Genomic DNA, 22,484 nt, shown 5'->3' on the forward strand with positions numbered 1-22,484 from the left:
GCCATAAAGGTGATAATGGTATAACATTATTTTTAATTACTGTAATCGTTGGTTTTGACGCTCTGTTTGAATATGGAAGCCTTTGTTTTGTGGACAATGAGTTTTTTATTACTTTACTTTGGTCGTTTGTAGTTCATAAATCATTCTAAATCAATTGACTATAGGACTGAAGACAGACACTGCAAACTGTGTTATTTATATACAACAAGTAAATTTATGCTTAAGCACGAAGTACAACCCATCGCACATACAAACTACTCGTAACTCGTAGCTTGTAAAATAATTTTAAAATTCCCTACTAATAATTACGATCTATAAGTGCGCAAATATAGGGAAGGTTTGAGCATTGATCACCACGCTAGCTCTATTTTTTGGATCCTGGTTTCGGCCATGCAATCTCGAGTATAGAAAACAGTGCATGAAAAGAAAAAATATCATCCCTAGCCTCTCAACTATGTTTAGATCCGCTTCTAGTCTAACCAGATGCAAGTGTTTTGCAAGGAGTGACTGCTCATTTCACCTCCTCAACCCAGTTACCTGGGCAACACGATACCCCTCAGTCAGACTCTCTAGCTTCTGATAACTCGTAAAGATTGTTAAAGATGTGTAAATAACAGCAAGGACATAGTTGGTCACCCATTCACATAACGACCGTATTAAGCTTGGCTTAAACTGTGATCGATCGACTCGTGCAGATGTATTTTAGCCACACGAACAAACTTGAAATCATGCATAAAAAAAAATATGATGAAGAAACTAAATGAAACGCACGAAAATTAGAAACACTAAATATATTCACAGCTAATTTAATTATGCTAGGTGTATTTATAAAACTATTCGATATCAACGCAAGTATCGATAAGTCGGACTATAATACGGGTATAACAGCGCACTGTTTTGATTATTATAATATCCGTTGAAACCGATAGGCTGTGTTACATGAGTTGGCATAGTACTTACATCATTACGACAGTTATCGAGTGCTAGATTTCTCCTAATATCGATATCAACGGGATCTTCATTATTATTCTTAATTTTAATATCTACATCTTTCCATGTCCTCCAAATTCGTTCTAAACTGTTTTCTTGTGGTTTGTAAGGACAATAAGTTTCATCTACTTCAGGTTGATCGGATCTTCGAGTAAAATCGTTATATACTACGTCATCATCATTAGGAATGTTTGCATATTCTGGGGTCTGATAATTCTGAATAAATTCATTCGTGTCTTTGTATATTTGTGGGTCTTGTTCTTCGTAGTATCTTCTATATTGGTTGTAGAGATTTGGATAATAAGGATTGCAGTACAAATTTTGAAGATAATTCCAGGAATCTTGAACTCCATTATTATAAGGATTCGTTATCGCTGGCGTGTTTATTTGTGCAGGTGGAAAGGTAGACCTTTCTTGAACTTCTTCATAGTCATGGTTGGATATCAATATGGTGTCATTTGGATCTAAAACAATAAATTTTATTTAAACAACGATGATAAAACATTCAACATACAATTCAACACGGTGTTTTATCTGAATCTTGACGTAAGTGATGAACGTAATTGTAAGAATTATGGAAATTATTGGAAATTATGATTCGCTATGAATATCGTTATAATATTTAGGTATTTGAGGTGAATGACTCTGATAGTACTACTGAGAGTTTCCATTCTTACGTAATACTTGCAGTCAGCAGAGCATTAGAGAAATACGTCATTAGGTAAAAACTTACCTAAATTAGTTAAATAGTCTTACGGATAATTTCGCAACTTATTTCACCATCACAGGAACTCTTATCAATGCCTTCGAACAGCCACAAGATTCTGAAACGTTTGGACACTTGTAAAGTGAAATAAATCGCGAAATATCCACTACCAATTGTTAAAATATGAATCTCACCTTTTCCATGGACTGTAGGAGATTTCTCTTGACTATGCGGATCTGTAGGAGTAGGTCCTACTCTCTGTTTAACGTCAGGAGGTGCTGAAAGAACTAATTGTTTTCCTTTAATACTAACTTTGGGCTCTTTTTCTTCTTCAATATGGTGTCGAGACTTGCTCTGTTTGTCGTCGTCTCGAAGTTTTCTAATACTTATTAAATGAGTTCCATTAGATATGTGTACTGCCTCCGGATCATCATCATCTATATATTTCGATTCTTCGGACGTCAATTTGGCCCCAGGATTTCTAGTGATTGGAATTTCTTTTACCTTTGATTGTGAACCCTGACTTTCAAATTTGAGACGTTTTTTAACTAGTAGTGGCTCAGTAGCAACGTCGTCTTCATAGAATAGAACGGGTTTCGGCACAACCTTAACAGGTTCTTCGTTTAATGTTGGTTTATTTTCAATGTTTTTATCGTTACCAGCTGCGTCTGGTTGGTCTTTACTCTCAGATATTTTACCGTTTCTTGCTAAATCATCCTCTGTAGAATCGTCAGAATCTTTTTCTTGTGTTAATTTTTTTTCTTGTTTTACAGTTTGTTTCCTACCTTTTTTCGAATCTTGAGCATCTTTTTTACTACTTTTATTTTCTATAGTAAAAGGTATTGAGTCGTCAATTGTTTTTGGGTTCCTTATATTTGGTATAATTTTACCTGGTATATTTGGTATAGCTTCATTTTGTTCAGAATCTTGTTTTGGGTATGTATTATTTTTTATACTTTCAATCACTTTCAGGCGCAAAGCTTGCTGTGCTGGAGTAGGTAAGACTCTCCCAGTTTTGAGAACAACCGGGACTTTTGTTGGTACTCTTTTCGCTGCAGTATCGACCCTTATTGGTTTTGCAATAACTTTTGGTTTAACCACTGGTTTAATTTGCACGGGTATAACAGGTTTAGGTTTAAGTTTAGAATTTAGTGAATTCTGTAGAACTTTAACTTCGTTTTCAGGTAAATTTGTTCTACTTGGAATGCTTTGTCTTTCATCTCTTTTAACTGAAGGTCCATCACTGTCATCATCCTCAACTATAAGATGCTGCTTCTCGCGTTTTTGGATGCTGGAAGGTGCGTCCAAACTTACCTGCAAATGGTACTTGCCTTAGTTTTACGAAGTTTTATTAACTTTAACCAAAATGCTGAAATCCACATTTACATAATGGTCTTTTTTCCATTTTACAAGCAATAATTTAATCAAATCTTCAAAAATAATCGAATGGTAAGCATTAATATGGCGTGAATATTCATTTTTTAGAGTATTTCAACTTTAAACTGAGTTTGCAAGTAAGTAATGATATTACTGATGACAACTTACATTTATCACATCACTTACTGTTTGGTTTTCCTCAGCAAAACAGGTTGACACCAAAACCAAACACAAAACTGCAAAATTCATGATCGCCATTTTAAAACAACCTAAATTAAACGTTCATGAGATCGTCCCATCGCAGCTAACTAAAGAACAATGACGAAAATTATAATCAAATGTTTGCAAATTGTTCCAAAAACATAATTAATCGATTATTCATAGTGAATATGACTGTGATCGATTTTATTTCTATTAAATATTATTGTTGCTTCGATAAAATTTATACTAATTATTAAAACGAATTAAATATTAGATTTTGCTTTCTTATCGATAACCTTCACTTCTGTAATAATAATATTTGTCTTTGTTAGAAAAACAATTTTGGGATATTTGGTCACGCAAGTTAACATTTTTGATTAATTTTCAGTTTTATATAAGTTAATTTTGCCGTTCATCATTGAGGAGGTGAGATTTCATTTCATCAACACAATATTTAGTGTAGCCTACTAAATTACAATAAGATATAAATGTATCTTACGACATCTACAATTAGTCACATTATTGATACCCACGAGAATATTAGTTCCAAAAAACCAAACAGATGAATATAGTATCTTTATTTACCATTTACAAAACTAACAATTGTACACATTAGACTGTGGAACGTCGGATAGAATTCTAATACAGCGGAGACAAACAATACAATGAGTGTGATGACCCTACTGACACTCCTAATTAGTTCCAAAGGTGTAGGTGACGTGTACGGCAAAGATTTCCGAAGTGATTTAATTTCGTACGTCGTGAATCCATCGTCAGGTGCTGTTACCTGTAAACGAGAAAAAGAAAAATAACCTTTTGTTAATGAATAAAGGTAGGTTAATATTTAAGGTTCTGCATTTGAAGAAGTGTGGAAGTATGATGATCGTTCTTCAAATAATGATGAAATCGAGACGGTTGATGCTTTTATAAGTTTTGTACATTCCGATTAAAACATTGAATTTGATAAAGCTGATGGTGGGGATGGGATTTTACAATTAAACGACACTTAGTTACGGAACGATGGAAATTTATCGATACTAGTCAAAAGATGCAAACGAGGAAATGGTATTATAACTCGAACAGTATGTCTCGCGACCTCGCCGCTGCTTCAGTTCATGTTTAGACTGCGGTTGGGGCAGTAACTAGTCGGACTATTCCAATACTCGTGGACATAATTATTTCAAAAGAAAAGTTTCCAGTATGTATATTAATGAAATTACCTGAAATCCTACTCCAGGCTCAATGTGTGCAGGTGCACTACCTTTGGGGCAAGGCTGGAAATTACCAAACGCTGTACTTTCCCAAGAGGAGGAAATGTTTTTGAGGTAACTTTCATATACTACAACATTATTTAGCGAAGACAAGTACTTAGCAATTTAATTTCTGCAAATCCATAGTTTATTCCGATATAACATTTGTTTTTCCAAATTTTGATTATTCTATGACAATTTTATTTGTAGGCAGTGAAGCATCATTCTCATGAAGCCTTGAATCTCTCTTAATTAACGCCATTGTGGTCTGCTTATTGCCCTACGCATCCATTTTAGTGCTACTATATTTTAATATCGTCTGTAAATCATACAGAAAAAAATCATACGATATGACCGGTATTTTTATACTGCATAGTTACTTGTTTCCATGCAACCATAACTTATAACCATTTCCTCTTGAAATTAACTAGTTCACATAACGATGTCGTATATCCCAATGGATTCAGAGGAGTTTCATAATAAAATGAGGACAGTAATTAGCTTAAAGCTATTATTGTTAGGGTATACTGCAAGTTTATGACTTATATCATTGAGGTCTTAAAACATGGGTGGTTTCAGTTAAATTCAGTTTTAATTAGGCCACAGATTTATAATTCTTCATCAATCTTAATCCATGAGTGCGTGTATTATTGTCCCCATGATGTGATCTCATTACCGTCGTCCTAGCATTATCCCTACCAGTCTAACCGGATAAAGCAAAGTACCAGTGTTTTACTAGGAACAACTGACCTCTTCAACCCACTTATCTGAACAACACGATACCTACCTAAGACTGATATATACACTGCCTACCCGGAGCGACGTCGACAGTCAAAGATGTATAAATAACTGCTAGTTCCCTATATTTAACTTGGCTTCTAAAACAGAGATGGTCACCCATAGACGGACTGACCATATCAAGCATAGCGTAGCCTGTGCGTCATAACGTGATCTCGGATATATACCATGTGAAGAGCATTTTGTTCATCTTCGAGATCAGCAAGTTTAGTAGAAGGCGTGGGTAGTGCGGGGAGCAACAAGACCAATTTGATTGGTTGATTCAAGGTCATGTTAAATGCAATAAATGTCGTTTAATCCGGGCTTTGATCTGGGTGCCGGATACACAGCTGCGATCGTGCCGGTGTTTGGTCGTAAGAATACATATATGGTTGGTAAGTCTAAGTGGAATCTTTGAAGAGGGTATCTGTAAATCCATCGCACGATGCAGTGGATATCTCATGAATTTGACACCCTTAACTATAAACATTTCATCTCAATTAAAAATACAACCTACTTGTTACATATTTCCAAAGTTTGAACTTAGTGATCGTTGAAAGGAGACGCTTCTTTAAAGAGTGTATCTTAATTTCACAACCTTAACGTTAATTAATATATGATGGTTTCCATGATACTGGGGTCTTTTCGTCAACAGCTAGATTGTTCTGAATCTTGTTTTTCATTTACCTTTTCTGGAGCCTTATCATTGGTGTCGGCTGCGGTTTCAGGCTTGACATCGGCATGTATTGGCTGCGCATGGTTCGTTACTATATGTAAGGCGCCCACCGCACCCCTCTTCAACCGAGGGGGATCTTCCTAAAATAACGGATCTTCTGTATATGAATTGATTAACTTTTTGGCGTTGAATGACTTTAAATAAAGCGATTCAATTGGTTCGTTACATATATAGTATAGTGAATTTAATGAAAATTATTAGTTTTGTTTTCGGATGTCGTTTCTCTTAGGAGATGGAGTAAATAACAATTTAGCAACAGCTAAGTACAAAATTATTTTAATCGAAAGAGATCTCCAAATGAGTTTTGTTGCAATAATCATTATTTTGAACATTGTTTAAACACAGAATACCAATGAGAGTTAACCAATACCCAACAGCACGGCAGATGAAGACTGGGTTAACAATGACATTCGGAATCAAGTCACAATGGAAAAATTCTCACCTTAGCATTATTATGTGCAAAAACAGTACAAAACGTTAACAATAAAACACCCGACTTCATGATTTCATGTTAGAAACTTTGTTTTTACATTAAAATATTTTATGTTTATCATAAAACCGTATCACCAGCTTACAATAACACATCAAATTAAATTAATACAATATATACTTTCTAGAATTGTTTAAATAAACAAATGTTTTCAACAATATGTAACGTAGCTTTCTCGATGAATAAAATGTTATTTTTGTACTTCGTCTTCGGGTTTTTATTCTTTTCGAATGCTGAAGCCCACAGTTTGAATGTAAGTATTTTCGTTTATATTCATTTTGGAATTTAGATTTAAATATCACTTTTGGGACAGCTATATTACAAATAATGATTTGCTGTTGATGAGTCGTCTAATTAAACTAAATCGAAAACAATAGTAGGTATTGGATTTTCAGATCCAGAAATCTGTAATCCCTAATCAAATGTTTTGGAAAGTTTAGAGTATGGACGTTTTCAGTCGGTTTCTCTTGCCGCCTGAAAACGTCCATTTCTTAAGACGAGACTGTTGCAATCTCAGTGCTGATCGTTTCGGCAGATTCTACCAGGATAACAGGATTGTCCAAAAAAGTTACCACAATCCCGGCTCACGAAGGGCAAAAGAAAGAGCATGGGTGGGTTTAGTTACGAGTATTAAGACTCTGGCACTCTTTTCCGCTCAACCCAAAAGCGAAAGCAGTCATTCAATGATTTCCTATCCGAAAAAAAGGACACTTGCATTTGTGAAAGCGAGATGGCATTCTAAGCAATCTGTAGCAGCGTCTCGCTTTGACACATAGGCTACTGCTAGTCCGCTGCAGGCACTTTGATATCCAGACGAGACTTGACGGGAAAATTTGTCTTTCTTAAATGATACAACAGTTTACTCGCTCTTATTTATCGAGATCGTCTGACTAGTTTCGTAGTTTCGAACTGATGTCGACTCGCGACCCCACCGCCGCAACAACTCATGATTGATGAATGCGCTGACTAGTTTCCGTAACTAGTCAGGCGATGTCGACAAAATAAATGTGTGTAAACCCTTGTCCCATTTAAATATGCATCATCCTCATGAAAAGTTTCTATAAAAATTGTCCTAATATAGGTACTTTTAAAGTATATTTTTATTATGAATATAATATGTAACACACCTACCCAATTAAGCCGCCTAACAAGAAATACGTTCACGATCAACCGATAGTTCCATCGCTCTTCATAAAAACTAAAGTGCCCTCTAAGTAAAGGAAAACACTCTTAATAATGATTAATGTGTTCGGGAAAAAGAGGTGTTGTAAGAATCCCGTGTTCCGGTGAATTTAGCGTTCTCCCGGGAAATCAGAATGGCCGCTAGGCTTAATATAGTTAAGCCACGGCTTAAGGCTGTAGCAGGTGGGATTCTATGAAAATTTACATAATAGATGCTATTTGGTATTTTTTTAGGTTAATAAATTATTATGGTATTCATGTATTTTTTAATGTAATTAATTATATGACGACATCACTAATCCCTGCTAATTAGTTTTTCCCTCTTTATATCAGCATGCATTTTAAACCACGTTTTTAATTTCGTTAAATTCATAAAAATACGATAATATTAGATTGTATAATTACAAAACAACTGATAAAAGTATTCGTAACTTCCCTGCAACCGATTATCGAAAACGATGCGGGTCTATCTAAATACATACCGCGTGGGCCAATCACAAGAAGCCCAAGATAGAATTGTGGAAAGATTTGGGGGAGGTTTTTTTCGTCCAGCAGCACACAGGGACGCAGTGGGCTAGAATTTTTTTTTATACTACAGCTCGTAAAATCATACGAATATTATAAATGTATAGATGTTTGTTCCTCTTTCGTGCAAAAACCACTGAAAGGATTTAGACGAACCTTGTTACAGAGATAGCTTTTAACCAGGACTAACAAACAGGATTTTTTTTTCCGATTTTAAGTTTCCATGGGATCGTTTTTTAATTATAGCGGGTTGGCCCGCGGGCAACAGCTAGTTTTCAGTAACATCTATATTCCAATAACAGTAAAATCTAAAGAAAAAGTAATCCAAACACCTCTGAAACAACAAAACAATTTATAATTCAAAGTAGTATTGATTTGTTTGAGTACCTCGTGTACGCTGACACGACTCTATCGATCAGAATATATTACAAAATGAGGACGTGAATGTTTATGGACGGTTTGCTACAAAATTGGGAGTTGTTACCTTGTTTCAGCATGATTTGTGGGTTTATAGCGATGGTAGATAACGTTTGCTAAGACTGGCTGGTTGGTAGGCATATTTTTGGGGGGTTGAAAAGGATAAGTTTGACGGTTTGAGTTTGTTTTTCGACCGAATAAAAAAAGAGGTTCGCAGTTTTTGACATTTTTCAGTTAAAGGTAATTTCCTATAAAAATTGAGAAAAAGCAAAGATTTTTTTCAAATATGTTCAATTGGTCTCTAAAGATGGAGACAAAATTATTTTTGTTCAATAGCACTTAAGTTCTGTAACTTTTTCTATATGTTCATCTTTTATATTCATTTTTATCTGATCGACATCAACTTAAAACTTCATAGGCAAGTAATAAAAAAAAAATAGAAAATAATCAAAATCATTCCTCAAAAAAAGCATCGTCCCATTTCTGTACCTACCCACTAATGGCACCTGCTGGACCAAAGAGCAATTCAAGATCATAAACTAAAGTATTTCTGTAAAGTGCTTCAAAGATACGACCGCAACTAGGTCTGGAAACTTCCACGATCTAGTTCTCTAGGGATTTAACGTCTTTAAAGACAGTTTCTATTCTCGAGATATACACGCAAATCTTTGGAACTTATTATACATCTATACTAATATATAAAGCTGAAGAGTTTGTTTGTTTGTTTGTTTGAACGCGCTAATCTCAGGAACTACTGCTCCAAATTGAAAAATTCTTTTTGTGGTAAATAGACTATTCATCGAGGAAGGCTTTAGGCTATAAACCATCACGCTGCGACTAATAGGAGCGAAGATACAATAGAAAATGTGAAAAAAACAGGGCAGGTATAAATCATAACTTATATCTTCTACCCACGGGGACGAAGTCGCGGGCAACAGCTAGTAACACATAATATTGTCTTATCATAGGATATTTATCATACAATGAATCAATTAATTCTGTGAATCAGTTCAGACATTAAAAAAAGATACTGTAATTGAAATATTGACACATAGAGACACTTATACATTTACCTATATAATACGCATCTCACAAAAAAGTTTATTTAAATACAAGCAATAAACTGTTAAAAAATACCAGTTTTATTTCAAAAAATCCACGTTCAAAAATTTCAGGAAAACAACTCTATTAAATAAACTACACCAATTTCCATTCTTACCTACTCCGGCTATCCTGAAACAGTCCTGAAACATTTCCCTTGGGTACCAGCCGTCGCATCGGCATTGCTTCCGTGTTGCGCATAATTCATAAAACAGTTCACCTGTGACTATCTTCAGGTGTCACCATCATTTATTCAGATGCAAGACGCCATTTTACTTGATGCCTTTATATGAAAGTAAAGTCGGTAGTTGTAAGTTTATTGTTGAACAATTTTTTAAGTTTTTTTTTTGTTTTTTTTTTTCGCTACAAGGACCGGTTTTTATGGATTTATTATTATTTCTTTTTACTAAGCTGCATGATGTGCGATAATCATTTTGCTTAGATGATTTTTGAACGTCTACTTTACAATGACAATTGTAGCTTTGCTACGAATAGGAAGTTGACAACGATTGTCAAGTTGATTTAGCTGCTATTGATAAGTCAGATTACTTTGCTACGAGTATAAACTGTGCTACGAATGTCAAGACAATTTTGCTACGAATGTCAAGACTATTTTGCTAAGAATATCAAGTGTGCTACGAATGTCAAATTTCCTCCTCTTAAAATATGACTGTTTCAGTTTGTGAAATGAGATAGCACGCTACACAGATTGCTTTAAGTGGTGCTTACCCGTCGCCATTATGGAGTTTACAAAGTTACCGTCACTATAATTATTCCCTTTTCATTTTTACGTTTAATTTTTGTAGAAAATTGAAAACGATGCCGATTTGCAGTCAGCGTTGATGCCACAGGAGCTGAATCCAGCCTTCTTCTCTGAAAAGGTACTACTTTGTCTTAAAACTTTTTTGACATCATTACCTTAACGTATTGTACTACCTTATTACCGGGAGTTTAAAAAAAAAACAACCGTTCATTATTAAAATTTAATATCACAACGAATTATAAGCCGTCATTATTAAATGATGTAAGGGTTTACTCACGCGTATTTATCAGGGTAGCCCGACTAGTTTCATGATTAAGGACTCCGGTTGGGTCCGAAACTAGTCGGGCTACCCCGATAAATACGCGTGAGTTAACCGTTACATCATTTAATAATGAATAATTCTCACGATAGTTACTATCAAAATATAAGCAGTCATCTTATTTCTCTGACATTGATACCCACACAACACTACAATGTTCAGTGCATTATAACATGCAAATTAGTGTTCCTGCGAAGCTGTTAGTATATGTAGATAATAATAGGTATATGGCCTCACAAGTTGGGTATCTTTATCAACTCGTATTGAAGTTAAATTGATAGTTATAGCTTGTTTTGAGTAGTATATTCAGGTATTACTTCTTTAAGTGCCAGACCTACACTTTGAAGACATACTCCTAAAATGATATAAGTAACGATTTTTTTTGTTTCATGTTTTTTTTGGTGTAACTCTTGAACGTTTCTATTATAAACAGTTTACTCTATAACACTCTTTAAGCGATTTACAACTTTATCTCGAACATTGAAAACACAATAATCAATTCACAACAACATTACATTGATTTCAATCCAAATAAAAAAATAATGTTGCTCTCTAAGGAATAGGACTGTCTACTATACTTGCTAAAATCAAATAAAATATGAAACGAGCCTTAACAGGTGAATTTTGACAAACGATCGAAGTTTACATCAAACCATAGTCTAATATGTAATAAAAATGATCGATTTTAAACGCCATGTAATATCATCATTAATTATTATTTTTATCACACCATTCCTATTCTGACGATAACTCCTGGACTAAAGATGCGTAGTTAGTAATCTGTCTTAAGTATGTAACCAAGGGATCCAACATAAAGCATAACAGGACAATCCCGAATGAAATGGCACAACGAATTTAAAGCATCTCACAAAAAAATGTTAGAAAAAGCAATAGACCGAACAGCTAGATCTATCGGAGGCCTTTTTACCATAGTGGGACAGAAAAAAAAACCATTCAAAGACTGTCTTATAAAATCATCAGGGCAATCTATTCCAGGATGCTCCATGGCGTGCTGTGTTCCCAATAGTGGGCAGACAGCGGCGCGACATCGAGGTGGTGGCTGACGCGCCAACTCCTGCCGTCACCGTCTCGCAAAACCTGAAGCTGTACAGCCGTATGGCTACGTGCATTGCGCTAGCTATCGCCGCAATTGTCGAGATAATATTGTATGTCGTCGAGTTTTATACTGTGTCTTGAATAAATGAGTGAAGGTTTATGGTGATTTATTTGGAATTGTCGAAACTGGAGTATTTGTAATGTAACGATTTGAAGTAAGAGTATCTGCTGTGTCCTCATGGCTATGAAGATATAAGATACGATTTTTAAATGGGATATTTATATTTAGAGTGCACGCATTTACTGCCCGTTTTTGTAACATATTTCCTTACTGCTCTACTCTGATGACTCATAGAGTTATCAAAATACTATGATTAATAAAGATTATTAAGATTTTGGAAAAGGTAACATGTTACTTTTAATCCAATGTAATTTACTGTCAGTCTATAAGCTTCTTTTAACTGTTCACAAAGGGTTATTATGGAAGCGAGACGCCAATATATTAATATGTACTGCGGACTTCTTGGTCCCAGCAGCGCAATGATTAAAAAATAAGTATAGATTTATGGGAAGATATTTTTGAAGGATATAAAATTAAAAGCCACAGTGTTGTAAAAGTTTATGAATGTTTGAAAATTATTGCCTCGAACATTTTTTTTAATTGCAATGGCTATAGTTAGCATATTGTTTTTTAATGATGAAACTTTAATGACATCAAATCACATCGCGAGCACGGCGCAGCGTGAAAATATATCGGACTTAAACGAACCATCGTACCGTCAGCATTTATTCCATTTGATAACTTTAATTGTTGTTTTACATTGCTTTTTATTCGCGTTTAAACATACAAGCAGCCTCGAAAAACCCAAAAAAAACTTCCAATCCTTCACAACAGTTCCAAGCTATCTTTCATCAGTTAACCCAATCACACAACATCAACCCTGGATACACTAGCCCAAGGTTTCCTCACATGTACAAGACTACAGAATATTAAAGCGAATCTAAGTAATCTATCGCAAATGGCCTTCGAGTCGACTATAATCTCTATAAATATGTATGTATGTACAGATCGATAAAGCATTAATAATTTCTGTGTAGCATGAGAAATCAGCGAACGCGTGTGTGACAAGAATTGAATATTCTCTGTATTGCATTTGTTATTATATAACACTTATAAGACGACCTCCGTGGTCGAGTGGTGTACGCACCGGTTTCAAGGTGACGCTAGCTCTGAGGTCCCGGGTTCGATCCCCGATCGGACAATGTAAAAATTCACATTTCTACATAGTCTCGGGTCCGAGTGTTTGAGGTACCTTCGTTGTATCTGAATTCCATAACACAAGTTCTTTAGCAACTTACTTTGGGTTCAGAACAATGTATGTGATGTTGTCAGCATTTATTTAAATTTATATATATTCTTGGAGTATATGAGTGTGATTGTATATCTTCAGGCTTTACAGGCTAAACTTACTATCCTCTGTAATTTCAAACAAGCTATGTAAAGGTTAAAAACTAACCGGTCAAGTGCGAGTCGGTCACTAAGATTTCCTGAGAAATAGACTTAATAAAACTAAACTCAGTAGAAAACGTCCGGTCAAATTATAACTGACGCTGATTATAATTGTTTCTTAACCTGCACTTTGATAATAATAAGTGGCATAAGTAAGTAGCTACGCAAAAGAATTAAGCAATGGTCAAGAGAAGGGTCACCGACGTCACGAGATTGCGTAAAACGTACGCGTTGTGACGTCATGCGATATTTCATACTATTAACTATATATTTGAATTGGAATGTAGTTCAAACATAAATTGATCAAATTACAATGAATAGAACTTACGCGTGTGTATATATTATACGAAATCGTTACGACACAAACTCCAAGCAGTTTATCTTTGTCAAATTTTGTTATACAGAAAAAGGCAACACGTGTCTATTATTTTTAAATTTTCTCAATGAAAATCGATTTTTCCCACATTTTTATAAACCCACTTTCTTGGTCGTTTGTTAGTTTGAATGTTTGTTTGACGTTCCAGTAGGAAATGAAATGAAATTATATATTGGTAAATACAAAATATTGTATTTTTTTTTTTATTTATTTACTTTTTCTTACATAGTCTTCAAGCACAAGCATAAAAATCAATAAACTATGGTAAAACAAATCGATCCGACTTACTAAACTATTAGATCTTAATTAAATTACTTTTGGTCACGGCTTTTATAAATAAAGTATAAATATGGTGGGTTTCAAAGAATCGTCGAACTTAGTGGTCCGTTCCCAAGATGAAGTGGTTTGCATTGCTGTTCCTTATCTTCGGTCTATTATCGGCATCGGTAAGAGATTCAATTAATATAATAGTAATAGTGTAAGTCTTTAAAAAGGGCCGGGTCTCTCCGAAAGAAGTTATCCCGTGAATGAAGAGAGATACAAATAGTAATAACGATTCCACTTCATCTAATATATAAAATTCCCGTGTTACGATGTTAGTTACCGTACTCCTCCGAAACGGTTCGACCGATTTTTATGAAATTTTGTATACATATTGGGTAGGTCTGAGAATAGAACAACATCTATTTTTCATACCCCTAAGTGATAAGGGTTGCTCACAATAATTTTTTTTTCTTTTTTTGGACGAATTTTTTTTTATATGTGGCATTAAAAATACATACAACTAGAAAAAAAAAATTCGGCAAAACAACGTTTGCTGGGTCAGCTAGTATTATTATACGAATGGCCTTAATTTGTTATCTCCACAATTTGCAATCGTTTTGTAGCTACCCTAAGCCGAGCTATAGATGCCCCTCCACTTTTTAGATTAAAGTTTTCAATAATGCCTCCGCATGTTGGACCTATGTCCCCGTGTAGGCTTTTAAAAAGGACAAATAAAAAGATATACAAATAAAAGCCTTTTCACAGAATATTGGCTGTTTATAGAGTTTCCTGTAACTAAATTTTTGACAAACCAAATAGCTGGGTAATAATTAAGAACACTAAAAATAAACTACGAACCATAGAACCCTTCAATGCGGTGTTCCTTCTGGCATAGGCTTCTCTACATGTCTTTCGGTTTACCGCAATCCTTGTCCGATATAGTTCAAAGATCAGACAAATTCGTCTTCCCATCTTCATTTAGCGCGTCCCTTTTGCCAATTGTATATTTGTCTCTATATTAATCTATGACATGTAACAGAGATAGCTATGATACCTTACAGCGATTTTAAACTATGTTGCGCTTAAGTACTTGTAAATAATTTTATATTTTCGCTTAATTGAAGCAGCATTTTATTGGACGCTCATTAAAATGCTGCTATTAAATGCGAATTTTAGATGGAGCTAAGGGCGACTAACAAGAATAGCATTTTGATATTACCACAAGAAGTTTATGACTCATTAACTAATCACTTGTAAGTGTATGTATATTTAAATCACTCATGGATGCACATTTTGTATGGTTCATGTTTCACTTCACCTCACACCAGTCGTTAAGAGAGCTTGACTGGGATCGCTCGTGCATGATATACTAAACATTTGAGATAATACTTAAAAACTTTTTGACTTTTATCCATATCTGTATTTGACTATGTTTGATCGAAGTTTTTTTTTGTTTTAGGCCGACGACCAATCGCAAGAATCCAGAAATAGCCCCTCGGATTTTACCAGTAGGTACGCGGAACTAGCGTCGCCTTTACCATCAAACATTAACGTACAAGACCTACTCGCTTCCCTGGCAGCCGCCGGCCGACTCCACTAGCCAGGCCCACTGGTCTACCAGACCCATTACCAGGTCTGACAGACCTATACTTAATGGGTCTGGTCTAAGAATACTCGAACCGCAATCAAACCATTCGCAACCACCACTCATTACCAACGTTCCTTTAAATTTTATTTACCATCCTTTGAATTTAATTTGTTTCATGACCACTCTCTCTTTAATGGAATAGCATTTAATGTTTTATTTAATTTAATGGTCATCTTAAAACTCCCACTAAATGTAAGATTGATTTTTAAATTAATTTGTATAGTATTAGTTTATTTTTATTTTATTTGTGTATTTTGATCAAAAGTGTGGATCGCTTCTCAATCTGTATGTATTTCATTAATAAAGGATAATATTGCTCGTCTATTACTGTTTTCATTTAATAATAGTGCAACAAGTTTTTGATTGAACACAAATATTTTGTTAAGCTGCGAATCATATTAGAATCATATTGCTTGTAATTGTCTATGTTTTGAAAATGGAAAATAAATAATGACATGATTAATGGAACGATTCGATTGCACGGATAGCCGAGTGGTTGAGGTCATCACACCAAGCCCAATGTCGCGGGTCGTCGTCGGGTGGGGTTCGATCTTCGTGTTGGACGTTTAGTTAGTTTGGGTGATCCATGAACGATTGTCCTGAGTCTGGGTGTCTTTGTGCACGTGACTTGAATGGTTGAGATATCCCCCGCGACAGAAGTATTAAATTACACCTTCGGGAGATGTTTTCTCAATGACAGATATTAAACAAATATTATTAACTACAATTTAATAGTAATTAATAATAGTTTTGTATTCTACTAGCTAAGATGTGATATCAAAATGAAACTACCGACCATTCATAATAATCTTTTATATTTTTGTCTACTCTACTTCTTCTTAAAGAAGTCTAAATCAGGATCGATATGTACAACAGGGGAGTCAACGTATTTGCGACGAGCTGGAAACAGACGCTCATAGTTCAGGTTGACGTCGTGGGGGTGGCCAGCACTGTTGTCTCGACGAGACTCGCGGCCTATTGGTATGTAGTCGTATGGTACCTGGGGAAAAGAAAACGGTAGCGTCGCAATAGGGGCTTTGAAGAGCTGATGTGAGAATCCAAGTGATACTGAGAAGCTTGGAGATTCCAAAAATGATGGCTTTTTGAGAGACTTGATTGAATTTGCATTTGCATCGGCCAATATTCGTCCACTACTGGACTTAAGCCTCCCCAATCAGAGCAGCTGAAAATAGATCTCGATGGCGTCCAACTGGGGAGGCTTATGTTCAGATTTATTAAACCCTCAAAAATTAGAGCAAACTGAATGTCTAGTGTGACTCTTTTTTGAGACAAAGCAGAATATTCATGTAGTTTAGGAAGTTAAGGTAACTAAAAATAAACCTGATATTTTAATCCAAAGATTGTAGCAGAAAACCAAAACGATTGACACAAATGTTGGTCGAGATACATTCGTTATGAGAACCAACTTTCTAGTCAGCCCATCAATCAAGCAACAATAAACTTTGATAGCGCCGATATACAAGTACAAAAATACAATTTACCTGCGGCGCTGGCTCCACTGAGTTCAGTAGTATAACACATGTAAGAATAAATACATAGAACGCCACCATGTTTCGTGGAATGGGCAACGCGGCCAGACTCCTAGCCACCAACTCCACTTTAATTAAAGTGAACACGTTTATCGTTATTTGATATTTTATTGCTTCTATACACTTGAACAGTTTTATTTCAGATTTTACTTTTAGTTTTTGTTGCCTTCCTCAGATTAATTGGACTTAGTACTTGATTTTGTAACGATAATTAATGATGAACTACTGAAATACATTCATGATTTTCTCATCCGCTATTTTCTGGTGATACCTACTGCTTTCTGAGCGAATTTAAGATAATATTCTGAAGTAACGTCTTACATACTAAGGGATTGGATAGTTTTATTATTTGTAGCCAATGCCGTCTCAATTTTGTACGAATTGTCGGTACCAACAAAATTATCAAAGATATAAACTTTTATTGGTTCGCGTTTATTGTTATTCGTTTCTACAATTCGCAAGAAGTAAATTTGCGTAATATTTTATACAGAAATGTATTCGGCAAGATTATAAGTTTAAAATGGAAATATTCCATAGGACGATATTTGTCTCATTATTTTGTACTACGTTTTCTGCAGTGAGTTTATTGCCTTAACTAAAGTTCTGAAACTAACTATAGATTTAAACCTTCGCGACAATCTGGAACAGTCTAATACACAAAAACCAAATTCTATGCTTATTAACCAAATACAAACTCATAATTGCCTCTAATTTGTACATTACATAATTATCTCGTAGGTACACTATAAATTGTCTACATTACATAAAAGATAATATTATCTGTGTAACCTCATTCGATCTCGTAGTATTCCATATTGCCGATTCCCAGTTGATTCGAGCAATTAACATATTGACTGGAAGTTGGAATAGGCTTACACGAGACTTCGATGCATATGTAATCCTATCAGACCGTTATTCGATAAATTCGTATTGGTTATCAAACATTAAGTACATAATTTGGAGAAGGCATTGCTCGACTGAAAGGATTTCTAGTCCCGAAAATCATAGAGCTCAATATTGATTCAAACTTTAGGAGTCTTTGAACTTGTCTTTAATGGTACTAAATTATACTAATTTCTTAGCTTTCCCAGCCACAGGGACCTGAAATAAACGACCAATTTCAAATAACTGACCCTGTTACTGAATCACCAGTACAAACACAACCGCAAGTCGTCGAAGAGGTAGTTGCACCTGAAAATGCGAAAACTGCTGAACAAACGACTGTTGTACCGGAAGAAAAAGCAAACGATTCTCACGAACAGGACTTATCTTTATCACAAGTCAGCTTTTCCTTCAGAATTTACAAATTTATCTCAGAACCTATCTTCAAAGTCGTAAGCGCACCAAAAGTTAACGCAGTACTGAGAAACATAGGGACATGTGTTGTAAATGGAGCGATGGAGCTATTTTCCTACTATTTACCGGCCCCTTTCATGCCACTAATAGCCTCTGCGGCCGGCCTAGTAATCCCATTTGAACCAGTCGTCATGTTAAAAGAGAAAATGCCAGTCACAAGTTACAGGCGAGCCTTCCAAACGGCTATGAGCAGTTTTCTCAGAACATTTGATAAGTATAAAGTTGAAGAAGATTTTGATCCGTATATGACCAGACGGTTTAACAGAAGGTTCGTGGGTGACGATGGGAAAAAACAAGAGAAAGAGGAAATCGCTGATGTTGAATAAAATCGTATTTTCACAATGTTGTTGGTGTTTTATTTATTTCCGCTTGCTTTTATTCATGAAACTTAAGAAAATATTGGTAATTCATTCTTTGATTAAATTATTTTGTGGTAAAAGTAAAAAATTAATAAGCTTTACAATCTCTTATCGCACCTTATAATAGTCGGTTAAGGTAGAACGTAGAACTACAGAAGTTGATGTGTTTTCAAAAATCAAAATTTAATCAAGGAAAGCCGCCATAGTTATGACTCCAAAGAACGGACAAAAGAATGTCGTCTTAGCTACAACTCTATCCGCTGGTTTTGGTGTTGTTGATTTAGTTGAAATTTTTTTAGTTGTTGTAGTTTCATCACCGTTTTCTTTTTTTTCTGTATCCTTTTTTCCTGCATCTTTATCTTCAGCGTCCTTTTTGTCTGCATCTTTCTTGTCTGAATCTTTATCGTCAGATTCCTTCTTGCCTGAATCTTTATCATCCGATTCCTTTTTGTCTTTGTCATCCGATTCTTTTTTTTCTGCATCTTTATTGTCTGAATCCTTTTTTTCTGTATCTTTATCATCTGACTCCTTTTTGTCTGAATCCTTTTTATCTGAACCCTTATCATCTGTGTCTTTCTTTTCAGGATCTTCTCCTTCTTTCAGCACCTTGATTTTAGTCTCATCAGTGGCCTCAACGGTTGTTGCTACTTCAATTTTTACAGTAGTCGTATCACCCTCAGGCTGTTCTGTGTCATCACCGCCACGCAAAAATTGCTTCTTAATTCCAGCTTTTATATTCCTGCGAACTTTAGAAAGGACATGAGAATTTAGATCTTTATTCTTATTATTAAGAGCATAAGGAATAAGATTTAAATTTATACCGTCAGTTTTTCTTAAGCTTTTGCTTGCAGACCCAAATCCAGACCAAAAATGTCGGAATCCATTTTTGTCTACAAATACTCTTTTTGTTGGAATATCTGTGTTTTCTCGTCGTAACATGAAATCTTTGAAATAGTCAGATACTATGTGAGTGGTTGGCTTGAGGATATTATACTTTTCATTGTTGAAAATAGCCTCGCCGACTTTCTGAAAATCCATGTGGTTTGGATATTGTGAAAGTGTTGTCTGAAGCTGAAAAATAAGGAAAAAAGTTAATAAAGCGACTGGCACGTAGGTTTAAGAGTGTTTTGTATTTAATTGCAAAAATGACTCTAAAGCAGAATTTCCTAATTACTGTTAAAAAAAATTAACGAACTTCGAAAACGTTATCGTTAAATCATGTTTTTTTGGGAATATCCTACTACTATTATAAAGGCGAAAGTTTGTAAGTATGGATGTATGGATGTTTGTTACTCTTTCACGTAAAAACTACTGAATGGATTTGAATGAAACTTTACCACACTATAACTTATACATCAGAATAACACATAGGCTACAATTTTAGAGGTTTCTAATGTGTCCTGAAGTCCACGCAAACGAAGTCGCGGGCAAAAGCTAGTTGTTCTATATTTATTAAAATCAATATAACTTACATTTGAAATAAAAATACATAACGAAATAATAGTAAGCATTTCTAGAGTTTTAATTTTATATCTTCATGTTTAAGAGTTTGATAATCTTCTACCACAAGTGAACGATTGCAACTTTTGCATTGCATTATGAAATGAGCCGTCAGTCGTAAAATGTATTTTAATTAAGAAACTGTTGCTGTGAATACTTGAATTAACTTTGTTGAGTGTTTCTTTAGTTTTTATGTAAAAGAGAATTGGCAGTAGGATCTAGAATATTTGATAAGATATAAAAATAATAGTAAAACCAGGATGAACAATATTTATCACTGCTGGGTTAACATTAGGCCTATGTAGCACAGATATTAATAATTGATTATTTGGAATCTAGGTTTCTTCACGATGTTTTACTTCAACATTCGTCAGAGTCGTCTTAAGACTATTAAAAAGAGCAATTAAAATTTTGAAAGTACTTGTCTGGTACTTGGTATTGAAACTGCAACCTCATGAATACAACTCCGTACATAGAACCACTAGATGTTATATAAGAATAACATGTTACTTTATGAAGTTTCCCACATGAGATTTATTTTATTTGAAATACTTAGTAAACGGTTTGCAAAAACACTATTATGTGTAGTTTGTTTTTATTTAACCTAACCTAACAGGTTCTTGTCGTGACTACCAAATGCTTTTTGAAATAATCTCAGTTCATTTTAAATATGGACTAGTTGATTGATATCTAGGTATTATATTTTTCTTTTATAAATATAGGGATACAGACTCGTACCTGCTCTAGGGCCTCTAATAGATGGCTGATGATTGCTGGCGCTCTGATATCGCGGTAGTCTGCGAAAGCGTTCCCGCTTGGCTCCCAACTAGAAGGAAAGGGGAAGCATCCCTGTGATTTTAGCCGGTAACAGTCCGGCATAGCGCTTCCCCTTCCCAAAGGTGAAGTAAGTCCATGCGGACATTAGGATATCAAATAAAACTCTCTAGTAGCGGTACGACATTGTGTGTAAGGAGTCTTACAAAACAATAAGAGATCCTTGCAATGGAAGCAGATTATAAACGCACTATTTTTTAAGATATTAAAAAAAACAACAAGTAATTTTACTTAAATTTATTCGCAACGTATTTTTACTTAAGCGTAAAACAAAACGACGCCTCCCCCAAAACATTCCGACATACATCCGACAGATGGCGTTGTATTAAAAATAATTCACAATTTTCAATGCATTACAGAATTCATAATTTTACAAAGGAAACAAACGATTACATACAAATCCACCAAAATAACAACCAAATTTAACAGATGGCGAAAACAATATCAAAACAACTAAATGTGTGTTAGAAGTTAAAAAAATATTCCAGATAAATCAAAAGTTTGCAAGGCAAGAGCCCCATTAAGACTGATAAAATAATGACAAAACATTATGTTGTATAATGGAAATCATTAAAACATAATATCTTCCAAAAAATAATTTTCAACAACAATATGTACCACCATTCAAATTCTAAACTAAGGAACTCCTTAAAAAACAAATCTGGAATCATACTAAAAACCAAATCTTTACTAAAGTTTAATCCATGCATTATTAGGGTAGATGTCTTATTACAATTTTACTAACTGTGATTTTACTATGAAACATTAGACACGTAGTTTTTTGTTTCAACAAGAACTTGAGAAGATACCTCGGCTTGAATCCACAATTTTGTGATCACGTGGACAATATTATTGCTTTGCACATGTTATCACAAAATTGTGACGACGTGAGTTCGCCACTCTGGAAATTTTGTTCAGTATTTCTATTTTTCAAAAAACTATCTACATACTGGTAATTTCTAATTGTCAGTGACAGCAACTTAACACGAAAAACAAGAATACATGTCATATATTTTTCTAACCGACTGACAGACATCATCGCTTTTTGCTTCTCATATTTTTCACATCTACCCTCATTCAAATTCCATTAATAACTTTAGCCATTTTAAGGTGTATTGTACATTAAGGTTCTTTGCAAAATATTGTCGAAGTGATATGAATATCCTACTTTTATCTCTCTCTTGTAAATAAAAAAAC

General features: G+C 34.7%; 4 protein-coding genes across 6 annotated transcripts; 2 read left to right on the forward strand and 2 right to left on the reverse strand.

The window, feature by feature from the left end:
* Positions 1-3,839: 3,839 nt before the first annotated feature.
* LOC113505058 lies at positions 3,840-6,539 on the reverse strand. The gene is made up of 3 exons (XM_026887565.1): positions 6,480-6,539; positions 5,989-6,117; positions 3,840-4,061 (listed from the first exon to the last, which is right to left on the reverse strand). The coding sequence occupies exons 1-3, from the start codon at positions 6,537-6,539 to the stop codon at positions 3,852-3,854; spliced, it is 399 nt and encodes a 132-aa protein (XP_026743366.1). The 3' UTR covers positions 3,840-3,851.
* On the forward strand, positions 6,172-12,377 carry LOC113505148. Of its 2 annotated transcripts, none has more exons than XM_026887709.1 (3): positions 6,172-6,780; positions 10,559-10,633; positions 11,816-12,377. In XM_026887709.1, exons 1-3 carry the CDS (start codon positions 6,673-6,675, stop codon positions 12,029-12,031), a joined length of 399 nt encoding a protein of 132 aa, XP_026743510.1. In that variant the 5' UTR covers positions 6,172-6,672; the 3' UTR covers positions 12,032-12,377. The 2 variants fall into 2 exon arrangements, with proteins under 2 accessions (XP_026743510.1, XP_026743511.1); XM_026887710.1 differs by having other exon boundaries at positions 6,174-6,780; positions 11,831-12,375.
* Positions 12,378-17,680: 5,303 nt separating this feature from the next.
* LOC113505179 lies at positions 17,681-19,099 on the forward strand. 2 transcript variants are annotated; one of them, XM_026887763.1, is made up of 2 exons: positions 17,681-17,815; positions 18,321-19,099. In XM_026887763.1, the coding sequence occupies exons 1-2, from the start codon at positions 17,759-17,761 to the stop codon at positions 18,918-18,920; spliced, it is 657 nt and encodes a 218-aa protein (XP_026743564.1). In that variant the 5' UTR covers positions 17,681-17,758; the 3' UTR covers positions 18,921-19,099. The 2 variants fall into 2 exon arrangements, with proteins under 2 accessions (XP_026743564.1, XP_026743566.1); XM_026887765.1 differs by having other exon boundaries at positions 18,330-19,099.
* Positions 19,100-19,117: 18 nt separating this feature from the next.
* On the reverse strand, positions 19,118-20,191 carry LOC113505178 (pheromone-processing carboxypeptidase KEX1-like). Its single transcript, XM_026887762.1, has 2 exons — positions 19,775-20,191; positions 19,118-19,699 (listed from the first exon to the last, which is right to left on the reverse strand). Exons 1-2 carry the CDS (start codon positions 19,989-19,991, stop codon positions 19,137-19,139), a joined length of 780 nt encoding a protein of 259 aa, XP_026743563.1. The 5' UTR covers positions 19,992-20,191; the 3' UTR covers positions 19,118-19,136.
* Between the last annotated feature and the right edge of the window lie 2,293 nt (positions 20,192-22,484).

The sequence above is a fragment of the Trichoplusia ni genome, chromosome 24, assembly GCF_003590095.1.
Source record: "Trichoplusia ni isolate ovarian cell line Hi5 chromosome 24, tn1, whole genome shotgun sequence".
NCBI lineage: Eukaryota > Metazoa > Arthropoda > Insecta > Lepidoptera > Noctuidae > Trichoplusia > Trichoplusia ni.

What these genes read in the sequence shown, in the direction of transcription:
- LOC113505148 (XM_026887709.1), top strand. Translation starts at nt 6,673, where the DNA reads ATGTTTTCAACAATATGTAACGTAGCTTTCTCGATGAATAAAATGTTA. An exon ending in CTGAAGCCCACAGTTTGAAT is followed by an intron (nt 6,781 to 10,558) that starts GTAAGTATTTTC and finishes TAATTTTTGTAG; the next exon opens with AAAATTGAAAACGATGCCGA. An exon ending in CAGCCTTCTTCTCTGAAAAG is followed by an intron (nt 10,634 to 11,815) that starts GTACTACTTTGT and finishes TAAAATCATCAG; the next exon opens with GGCAATCTATTCCAGGATGC.
- LOC113505179 (XM_026887763.1), top strand. Translation starts at nt 17,759, where the DNA reads ATGGAAATATTCCATAGGACGATATTTGTCTCATTATTTTGTACTACG. An exon ending in TTTGTACTACGTTTTCTGCA is followed by an intron (nt 17,816 to 18,320) that starts GTGAGTTTATTG and finishes CTAATTTCTTAG; the next exon opens with CTTTCCCAGCCACAGGGACC.
- LOC113505178 (XM_026887762.1), bottom strand. Translation starts at nt 19,991, where the DNA reads ATGGATTTTCAGAAAGTCGGCGAGGCTATTTTCAACAATGAAAAGTAT. An exon ending in AAGCTTAAGAAAAACTGACG is followed by an intron (nt 19,700 to 19,774) that starts GTATAAATTTAA and finishes TCCTTTCTAAAG; the next exon opens with TTCGCAGGAATATAAAAGCT.
- LOC113505058 (XM_026887565.1), bottom strand. Translation starts at nt 6,539, where the DNA reads ATGAAGTCGGGTGTTTTATTGTTAACGTTTTGTACTGTTTTTGCACAT. An exon ending in TTGCACATAATAATGCTAAG is followed by an intron (nt 6,118 to 6,479) that starts GTGAGAATTTTT and finishes CCGTTATTTTAG; the next exon opens with GAAGATCCCCCTCGGTTGAA. An exon ending in ATGATAAGGCTCCAGAAAAG is followed by an intron (nt 4,062 to 5,988) that starts GTAAATGAAAAA and finishes TCTCGTTTACAG; the next exon opens with GTAACAGCACCTGACGATGG.